The sequence below is a fragment of the Monodon monoceros genome, unplaced genomic scaffold, assembly GCF_005190385.1.
Source record: "Monodon monoceros isolate NGI ecotype Baffin Bay Population unplaced genomic scaffold, NGI_Narwhal_1 Super_Scaffold_13, whole genome shotgun sequence".
Taxonomy (NCBI): domain Eukaryota; kingdom Metazoa; phylum Chordata; class Mammalia; order Artiodactyla; family Monodontidae; genus Monodon; species Monodon monoceros.
Genome location: NW_021703769.1, coordinates 14,267,704 through 14,278,602, shown reverse-complemented (window position 1 = coordinate 14,278,602; position 10,899 = coordinate 14,267,704). Strand labels below are relative to the sequence as shown.

The following is a 10,899-nucleotide window of genomic DNA, read 5'->3' as shown; positions in this document are numbered from 1 at the left end:
AGATGTGCTCACAGATAACGCACACAGATTCTATGCTACACACACACTCACACACACACTACTCTTTCACACATACACATACACACAACTATCAGATTCACACATACACACTTTAAAACACACCTTCCCACACACTCATACACATACACACACATTTATATACGCACATACTAACACACACTCTCAAACACACACACGCAACACAAAAGCAATAGAATATAGACTATTTGGTTTACTAAAAAGAGGCGTAGGGACTAGAACCAGGCACTGTGTGACCCCCTGGGCTACCGATCCCACTTTGGGGGCTTCGGTTTCCCCATGTGAGGGGGAACCTGCAATAATTCTCTGCATGAGCCTGGCCTGTGTCTGATTTGTCTCTGGGTCAGTGGCGCTCAGCCCAGAGCCAGGCCCGGAGTGGCAGCTCGGTGAGTGTTTAACAAAATGAACTGGACTCACACCCACCCTCAAACACACTCACCTTGGAGTCACACTTACGTGCACACAAACACTGATATGTCTCACACGCTTACGTACTACATATGTAACACACATGAGGTCACATGCACACGCATAGCTACTGAGCACACTTATTCCCCCCCGCACACCCCCCACGATTAAATCATCTCCCTGCCCTGGGGGTCCCAGCCCCTTCCTCTCAGGCCTGGCCCTAGATTCTCTGTCCGGGTACCAGCTAATCGCTAATCAGACAATCCTTCAAGCTGTTAACGGAAGCAGGGGGAGGGGCGGCAGGAGTCGGGGTGGCCACAAGATTGATCCTGTGCAGGGGAAGGCTGGGCTTCTTGTCTCCCTGCCAGTGGGAGACCAGGGGGGAGGGGGAAGTGGATGAGCCATTCAGAGCCTCCCCCTCCTACCCCCCACCCCCCCGACCCACTCCAACGTGCGAGCACCAGTGGTGACAGGTGGTGCCCAGGGCCTGAGCGCCAGGTGGAGTCACACACAAGCAGCCCCATGATGTGCCCCATAATACCCAATCTCTCACTCCTGATGTCCCCAGACAGCCTCTAGATGCCAATAAAGGCAACGGAATGGGAGGAGAGGCTGGAGTGTGAGTGTGTGTGTGTGTGTGTGTGTGTGTGTGTGTGTGTGTGTGTGTAGCTGGGGGAGCCAGGGGTGGGCACCTAGGGGGTGACCCTGCTTTTGAGGGATCCCATGGAGATATGGAAAGTGTAGTCTGTCTAATCAGGGGTCATACAGACTCTCTATCAGAAGCCTTCAAGACTCCTCAGTAAGCTCTCTCTTGACCCCTCCTCAGCCGGGACTGGTCTTTCCAAGGGCAGGGGAGACTTGGAAGCAGACGAACTTGGGATAAATCCCAGATCTGCCGTTTGTTGATCATGTGATCTTGAGCAAACCCCTTCACCTCTCTGAACCTCAGTTTCCTTATCTGTAAAATGGGACAGTCACAATACCTCCCTAAAGAAAAAGATTCTCCAACTTGGTACCATGGACATTTTGGGCAGGATAATTCCATCCACTAGATGCTGGCAGCAGCACCCTCCCTGCCCAACCCTAGTTCCAGACACTGTCAAATGGTCCCTGGGGACAAAATCGGTTGAGAACCACTGGCTCAGAGTTTCATCTCATGAGGACTGCATGTGACAATAACAACAATAACTGACCCTGACGTGCATCTGAGTGAACTGCCTCATTTGATCTTCTCAACACCCCTAGGAGGAAGGTGCTTTGATTATACCCAGTTTACAGATAAGGAGGTGGAGGCACAGAGAGGTTAAGTACTGGCCCAAGGTCACACATGTAGAAAGCGCACAGTCAGGATTCCAGCAGGCACTCTGGGGCCAGAATCCATGCTGTGGACTGCTCTGCTGGACCACTGTAAGGACGGAGGGTCCCTGCCCAGCCTGCCTGGTGTCCCCCCTCCCGCCCACCACCAGGTACAAGGGGAGAGCCCAGGCCTCTGACAGAGAAATGCTGTTTATGTGGTCCTGTCTCAGCTCATGAGACAGCCCCCGTGCTCGTCTCAGTCCTAATCAGGCAAGACATGCTTCCAATCACGCGGCAGGCCCCTTGTTCCTTCCCCCTGGTGCCGCACCTCAACACTGGGATTGAAAGAGGGATGCCCTTCTAGGGATGAGGATGGGGCCCGAGGCCTTGGCTGGTCTCTTAGCTGAGTGTTTGCAGTCCTGGACAGCAGGGGCTGTACTGGGAATGTGGGCCTGTCATGTCCTCTCCCCTGGGGGGCTGGAAGGAGAGAAACAGCAGAAAGGGAAAAGAGAGGAGAGGAAGAAGGATGAAGGTGGCAGAGAGGGAAGAAGAGAGAGAGAAGAGACAGACAGACAGAAGGCAATCTAGTGAGCGTTAGAGGGGAAAGAGACAGAGAGCCACGCACTCAGAGGCAAAGTGGAAGGGAAAGGAGGGGAGGAGAGGGAAAGGGAGACCCACAGAGACAGAAAAAGAGAGAAAGAGGGGAGCAGTAAAGCCAGAGAGAAATACACACACGCAGGAGGAGGCAGTAAGACAGAGATCCACAGAGAGACAGAGACCTGGAGAGAAACAGAAAGAGAGAAAGAGGGGGAGAAAGCAAGACGAAGAACAGCAAGGGCAGCGGGAACAGAGCTTCTCAGGGACACCAGAGAGGCAGACGGACAGCAAGGGGTGGAGAAAGAGGGTGGGAGGGAGGAAGGAGAGGGTAGACAGATGGACTGACGGGGGAGTGATCACTGGGCCAGAGACGTGGTAGAGGGCTCCCGGTGTGAGCCAGGCAGAAAGGCAGGAGGGGTGCGGGCCAGTTGAACACTTACTACGTGCTAAGCTTTGTGCATGTCATTTACACCTAGGATCTCACTGATGCGGACGCTGGTGATGGGATCGGGGCCGCTGTACATCTATGAGCTTGTGGACCAGAAGCTCAGTGACCCTCACTCTGAGTGGGGCTCGGAGCAGGGGTCTGGCTGAGGTGTACCCCTGTGGGTGAGGAGCCATGCTTATGTGGCCGGCCTCCTTGCTGCCCTGTCACTTCCAGCTCCAGGGGAACTGGGGACACTGAAGTCTTCTTACCTGGAAACAGGTAAACAGTGTGTGATTAGATGCCATCTCTGGGCAACTAGGAGGTTGGTACCCTGAGGCCACGCTGTCTCTGGACCCTGTTCCTGGGGTCACACCCAGTGATAGGTTGCTATGGTGATAGCTCCTGATGAAGTGTGCCTGCTGGGATCCACATCCTTGGGTCATCCCCTTCCACACTGACTCTGGCCTTGGCCGTGCGTGCGACTTGCTTTGGCTAATGGGACGTTAGCAAGTGTGACAAAAGCAGAGGCTTGATCAGCACTCGTGCACTGGGGCTCGTCCTCTTGGAACCCTGAGACCACTGTGCTGTGAAGAAGGCCAGGATGAAAGGCCATGTGGCAGGCCGAGGCATGCCAGCTGTCCTAGCTGACCTGCCGGCTGACTGTTGCCATGGGAGTGACCCCAGCAAAAGAATTGCCCATCCAACCCACAGAATTGTGACACATAATAAATCGGTTTTGTTTACGCCACCGTGTTTGGGGACGGTTTGTCATATAGCGGTAGATAGGTTAACAGAGAAATCGAGCTCCCTAGGCCGTCCCTCTTTGGGGCTCACTCACACAGCTGCGTTTCACTGCAGGGTCATCTGGCTGGAAGGTCCAAGATAGCCTCATGTACCTGCCAGGCGGTTGACCCTGGCTATTGGCCAGGCCTCTCTCATCCTCCATTGAGCTGGGCTGGCTTCCCTATATGGTAGTCTCAGGCCCATGTTCCAGGAGAGAAGAGTGAAAACTGCAAGGTCTCTTAAGGCCTAATCAGGGAATTTGCAGAACATCACTTCTGCTACATTCTATTGGCCCAAAGCAAGTCATAAGGTGGCCTAGATTCAAAGGGCAGGGAAATAGACCCCTCCTCTCCCCAGCACAGTCACTTTACCAAGAGGCAGTTCACGGATGGCAGGAACTGATGGCATATTTTGCTATCTACTCTGTTCCACTTCCCACTCCTGATGCTGGGAGAAGCATATTGGAGGCTGGTGCCCTCCTGGGGGGCCTGGGGGAAAATTCCCAAATCAGCTGATAAAGTTGTTCTTAAACCATCTGGCTCTGAAGATTCACTCACTGACCCATTTATTAGACCCTTACTGAGGGCCTACTATGTGCCAGGGCTGCACAGAGTCAGATAAGAGGCACTTTGGGATTCTGAAGGACTTTGGAGTCAGACAGGTATGGATTCAAGCCTTCTTTCCACCATTTATACGTTATCTGACCTCGGGTTAAGTTCTTAACTCTCTCCGAGCCTCAGTTTCCTATTCTGTCAAATGGGGATACCCAGTTGGAAGGGCTGTTAAGAGGGTTAAATGAGACAAAGCTTCCAGCAGCAGGTCCCACATTTTGGAGATGCCTTGATGACTCCCCCTCCTCAAGTCCTGGGTTGAGGACCTCATAAATCAGTTCCACAAGGGCCGAGATTCATGCTGGTCTTGTCCATCCATCATCTTATCTATAGGGTCCGGCATATAGTAGGTGTTCGATAAACATTTTGACTTACTGACCTACAACCATAGACCCTCTGCCCGCCTCTCGCAGCCTGGGTGTAGTTGTCTCTTTGTATTTGGCTTCTCTGTTGGAACAAAAGCACCGTGAAGGCAGAAACCAGATCTAGTACATCACCCTGATCAGGATCCGGTACTTACAAAGGTTAGTTTCATTCCCTCCCAGGAAAAGCAAACATCTCTGGCTCAATTGAGAATTGTCAGCAGATATCTTGGAGTCTCTGAGAGAGAGAGGCTTTCTATTCTTGCTGGGGTGGTGGTGAGCGGGGGCTGGTAATGAGAACCCGGCCCCGGCAACCCACAGCCTCGTCCTCAGCAGTTGCCCCAGTTCCAGCTGTTGTTCTCCCCGCCCCCGCCGTCCCCTCCAAATGCTGCAGAAGGGGCCCTGGAGCCCAAGCGACGCCTCATCAGCCCGCAAATGCCATCCCTGTTTTCCCTGTTGGGGGTCTACGGGCAGGCCTGGCCTTTAAAACACACAAGTTAATTCCTCCTCTGGCACGAGCCTCGTGGCGCCCCGCCTTCTCCCCTCCCTCACACCTTCCTCACAGGCCCTGTTCCGGCTCTGCCCCCTGCTATCTGCACAGCGAGAACAGACTGTACCTCGCAGCAGCCGCTAAATATAGACCCGCATGAGCGGAATATTCCTGGCTGGGGAAATGGAGCTGGGGCTGGAAATGGCACCAGGGTGGCTCCTACCATGGGGCCGAAGGAAAGGGGAGGAAAAATCGGGTCCTTCCTGGGCAATGTCTACAAAGACCCTTCCAAACAGAGAAAGTTGAAGGACCCTAGAAACAAGGACCCTGTTTGTGTTTCTTCACTTACCTTGCCTGGTGCCCACTTTCTGGCTTCTTGAGAACTGTTTCTGCCCTCCCAGGCTCCACGGCCTCCCACCTGCCACCCTCCTCCTGACTCTCTGCAGTGGGGGATGTTCTTTCTTAGAACCTGGCCATCCTCCTCACTCTGGAGTCTGATGCTTCATCTGCCCACCCCTGCCACCTCCCAGACTCAGTCCTGGCCCTTCCCTTATTTCTGTGTTCTGTCTTTTCCTCCCCACCTTAAAGCTGATCAACTCTAAGGACTTCACCTCCTCAGGTTGAATGGACGAAGGCTTCACCATCATCCCCATCATCCCCCTGGTTTACGTTTATGTACCACGTATTGCACTGAGCATGTCAGTATCTCTCCTAGATACGAAGTGGCTCACACCCTCACTTCATTCAGGACTCAGTCCCAACATCACCTCCCCAGAAAGGCCTGTCCTGATTTCTTCTTCTAAGTCTACTCTCTTACCCTGTTTATGTGTTTTCCTAGCACTCATTGCTACTCCACATTATGTTGTATGTTTATGTGCTTATTTTCTGTATTTCCTACTTAAATAAAAGCTCCATGAGGGTAGGGTGTTGGGTTTCCCTGCTGCTGCCTTCCTAGAGCCTAGAGCAGAGCTGGGCACGTACAGGACTCAATAAAGAGTTGCTGAATGAATGAATGAACTCTCCCATTGGATCCTCACAACAATCATGTGAGATGAGTATTATTACCTCTGTTGTGTACATGGGGAAACCAAAGCTTAAAGAGGCTCAACCATTCCTGGAGCTTTAGGGCCATATTTCAGACGGCCCATCCTAGATGTTTCTTTCCTCCTCTTCTCTCATCTTAAAGCCAGTATAGTTAAAATTGAATTAATTAGCTCTATATCAGATCCTGGAACACATTCAGTAATTCCTCTGTCCCTAGACAGTTTTCTTAATCTACGTTCCTCCTTCTGTTTCTGTAGGTGGTGCCCCTTCCCATCCTAGGTTCCAAAGTTAGGAACCCCCAGATTCCTCCCTGAATATAGTCCCGTACATGCATCCAGGCCTCCAAGGTTTGCCCTTTGCAGAATCTCACTGTCATCCCTCATTCTCCCTCCTCAGTATCTCAACTAACCCTCTCTACCAATCCCGTATCATCTCTGGCTCCCTAACTAGATGAAGCAGGTTAAGGAGTCTGGGTGGGTGCTGAGAAAGGGCGCAGGCTTTGGCTTTTGTCTTTCGGGGCTCTCTGCTGGGCACTCCAGGCTCCTGGGTCTCCCTGAATTCAGTTCCTGCCTCTGAGCCATGCTATACAGTGGCAGCCCCAGGGATCTTGTTAAAATGAAAACCTGAGCATGTCACTTCCCTGCTTAAAAGTCATCAATGAATCCACAGTGTTGGTGAGGGGGAAGAGAAACAGGCTCTCTCGTACTCGGGTCTTCAGGAGTGTAATCTGGTACATTTCCTCATCATCTATACAGATTCCAAACGCACTATGCTCTTTGACCCAGCTCTTCCACTTCCTGAAAATTATCCTGCAGATACATTCACACAAGCACAAAATGATCTATGTATGAGGTTATGCACTGTAACACTGCTCGTCGTAGAAAAAGATTGGAAACAGCGTAAGTGTCCATCAATAGGGGACTGGTGAAATAAATTTCAGTGTATCCACAACAGCTGTTAAATAAAAGAATGATGAAGCTCTTTATGTACCAATATGGAATAATCCGCAAGATGTATTGTTAAGCGAAAAAGGCAAGTGTGTGTTTATAGCTACCATTTGTGTAAAAAAAAAACACCAAATACATGTACCTATTTTCTTGTGCATGCATAGAATAGCTCTGGAAAGATACACAAGAAAATTACATTGGTTGCCTTGGGGATACAGACTGGGTGGCTGGGGGACTAGAGGGGGTGAAGAATTTCCACTAAATACAAATTTGGACTTTTTGAATTTTGAACCTTGAAATGTATTATCTATTTAAAAAAAAAAAAAAACCTCAATACTTTTCAAGTGAATGAGTTCAAGGTCTCATAGGATATATATACCAAGTGGCTACCTTTGGGGTTGCAATTACTGGGGATGAGGGTGGGAAGCCCTTTCTTCCTTCCTTCCTTTGTCTCTTTTAAAAAACATTTCTTTACTGTTTGAATGTTTTCTAAAACGTATTGGTTTCATAAGGAGAAAAAAACAATGCGGATATTATGTGTAAGAGAATGCAATTATAGACTGGAATCCTCAACCTCTCCGCCTAAACAAAACAAACACACACAAAAACCCCAAACCTAAATCCATCAAACACCCTCCCACCCCACCACCCTGAGAATAAAATCCAAGTGCTTCAGCCCGCCTTACACGGGGCAGTCAGGCCCCTGCCAGCCTCTCTGCATTACCCCTCAACAAGCCTCTTCTCCAGTCCTGAGTTGCTTACAATTCCCCTCATGCCTCAGGCTGTTCTCCTCCTCCCAGTTTTGCGTACACCATGCCCTCTGCCTGGAATGCCCTTCTCTGAATCTCGGTCTGGCCAACATTTTCTCATCCTTTGGAGATTGCTGCTCCCGCCTCCAAGAAACTTGCATCCTAATTGCCCACACGGATGCCTGTCACCCTGCCCCCACTGAACTGTGAGCCCCATGAAAGCATTTGACGAACATTCCGTGGTGTCTGACGTCTCATCCCCTGCCTTCTCCAGTCCCTGGGACAGTGAAAGCACTGCCCTTGTCACCGGCAGCCGCTCCCAGCTGTGGGACCTTGAGTGAACCACTTCATCCCTCTGAGCCTCAGCCTCCTGCCTCTGTTCTCCCTGCCACTCTCACGAGGCCCCTCAGAGATGTACTCAGGTTCTAGCCTCAGAGTGAGTGACGTGGGGGACGGTGCGTGGGAGTGCTGCACCATTGCTTGGTGATGGGGGGGAGGGCAAGGAAGTCAAGAAGCCATCCTTCCCTAACGGTCTCGGCCTCGGTCTTCCCATCAGATCCTTAACAACTACCACCTGAACAGCTTTCACAACTGCCGAAAAGGTGCCTTCACCGGCCGACGGCCGTCCCCCCCTTACCCCCGGCCCCCAGCGACACTTATGACCATGACCGACCCCGTCTGGGCTGCGGACACGCCTGCCTCAGTTTAGCTCCAACGGCAAGAGGGGCCACTGAGTTCCGACCTCTGAAGTCCTTTCAGGGTGCCCATAGTGATAGCCTCCTGCCTTTTGGTTTCCTCACCAGTCTTGCATGCGCCCCCCACTCTATTTTTTTTTCTGCTTCTCGGTCCTTCTCTCTTCCTGCCTGGTCGCCCTCCCTCTCCGCGACCCTGGGGTCTCCTGGAGCCAGAAAGATGCCTCGGTGTCCTCTGTCCTAACCTCAGCACTGTTGGTGGGAACGCTGAGAGACTTCCGCCCGCCCCCTCCGGCCCCGCCCCTTACGCCACGCCTCTGGTTCCGCCCCGGCTCCGCCCCTTTGGCCTGGCCCCGCCCCTCACCGGTCTTGGGGTCCACGGTGAAGTGGCGCTCGCCATCCAGCACGCTGTACACCAGTCGAGCGCTGCTGCCGTACGTGGGGTCATCCGCATCCGAGGCCATCACCTGCATCACCGACGTGCCTGGGCCCAGGGGACCAAGCGAGACAGGGGTCAGCTGGGGCCGCTGTGCTCGTCCTCCCCATCGCTCCCCACTCCCAGAGGAGCTGGGAAAGGAGACCTAGGCCGGAGGTCATTGAAGCCAATCCCCTCACAGTCCTCATCCTCACATTAAGCCCCAACCCGCTTCCAGACCTGGGGCCTTCCCGGTGGCACAAGCATGACCATGCAGTCAGATCTGGATTCAAATCTCCCTTCGGTGGTTCCCAGCTGTAAAACTCTGGCAGGGGAAGACAGCCTCTCTTCATCTCAGTTTCCTCACCAGCAAAATGGGGACAGTCCTAGTCCTTGGTTCATGAGGGAACACATTTTAATCTCCCAGTGCAGAACTCAGAGCAGTATCTCAGTGGGTGGTGGAAATGGTTATTTTCACCAATTAAGGTCATCACAGAGTTACAGCTAACACTGGAAACCAGGCACTTTACTCCCAAAGCAGGGGTCCTTCTACCCATCCCAGCCCCTCCTGATTTCTCAAGGGAATTCTGCCTCCTTCCTCCCACATCCTAATCCCCCCACCCCCGCCATCCCGCCATGGGGATGTGCGGGCATCCCAGAAGGACAACCAAGTTCACTGGGGCTCAGGGTCAGTGTCTCTTGGGCCCCAGGCAGAAGAGCAGCGGCCAGCTTTCCCTTTGGAAGTAGCTGGCTGTGGGTCCTGGTGCCCTCCTCGCCCCTCCTCCCGGGTGCCCAGACAGTTCCCGCCCCCGACACACACACTTCTCCTCATGCTCTGCACGTAGGCTGCTGGGGAGAGTATAAATTGGATAAAAGTCCATCAAACAGCGGCAATTAAGTTATTGATTTTCGACGCTGCCTCATTAAACTGGGAGCTCCTCTCGGCCTGTCCCAGAGATGGCTCTAATTTGACATCATGTTCAATTTGACAAAAGCAGGGCTTGGGATGTGAGGCTGGACAGGGTGGGGGTGATGGAAGGGGTGGGGGAGGGGGTGAATGGAAGGATGGGCAAAGCTGTGTGGTCCATCCAAACCTTTCCAGATAGGAGGGTGTGAGATGCAAGACCCAAGAGGGAGTCTCGGGGGCTCAGGATAGGACCCAGGGGGGATGAGACTCAGACCTCACCTCAAGGAGATGCCCTCTTCTGGGTGCCCTGATGGTGAGGGGCTGGGGCCCAGGCCTCCTGAGGTTCTGGGTAGGGCCCTCCTGGTGGGTTGGGCTCTCTGGGCCAGCGGGGCGGCATGCTGGGGGGTGACGCCAGTTCACTGCCTGGCTAATGAGTGAGGCTCTGCAAGCGCTACTGCAGCAATTCTGCTAAGCCCAGCCGGCCACCCGCCTCTCCCACCTCCAGCCCTCGATCACTCCAGACAGACACATGTATTTATTTTTCACTCTTTTGCATTTCTCATTTCCCTCTCCGTGTCCCCCCGCCCCAGCCTCCTAAACCGGCCCTGCAATGCGCCTCTCTCTTTTGAGGCTCCGGCTCCCTATCAACCATGTCAGAGTTGCCTGCAGAAGCTGGGGAGGAGGTTTGGGCAAGCCCCCTCCTTCTTGATGCTTGGTACTCAGGGGTCTCCTATTCAGGGCAAGGGCATGATCCTAGGCGCCTCCTCTTAAACAGAGAGAGGAGAAAGAAATAAACCCTATTGAGCACTCACTACATGCCTAGCTTCACCAGCCACTTAAATCCATCACCTCTAATTCTCATAGCATCTCTGAGAGGCAGAGTGGGCCCCTCTAAATTACAGGTGAGGAAAGAGGTCAAACAGGGGAAAAGACTCGACTGAGGGCAAAGGCTGAGGAAGTGGTGGGATTTGAACCCAGGACTCTCTAAGGCCAAAGTCCTCTGGGAGCCAGAGTCAGCACACACACACACACACACAGTGACTCTGGATGGTGGCCTGGTGTACTGAATCACAATCAGTGACTCTGCCGCTTATTAGAAGTTTGGCCTTGGGCCTGTCATGAGCCCCATTTT

The 10,899-nt window shown here is 52.8% G+C and overlaps 1 protein-coding gene across 2 annotated transcripts in view; it reads right to left on the bottom strand.

The window, feature by feature from the left end:
• CDH22 (cadherin 22) overlaps window positions 1-10,899 on the bottom strand; it is a 70,944-nt gene that overhangs the window by 38,921 nt on the left and 21,124 nt on the right. For both annotated transcript variants that reach the window (XM_029221279.1, XM_029221277.1), the window contains exon 3: window positions 8,810-8,929. In XM_029221279.1, coding sequence (XP_029077112.1) covers window positions 8,810-8,929 — 120 coding nt within the window. The remainder of the gene's footprint in view (window positions 1-8,809; window positions 8,930-10,899) is intronic.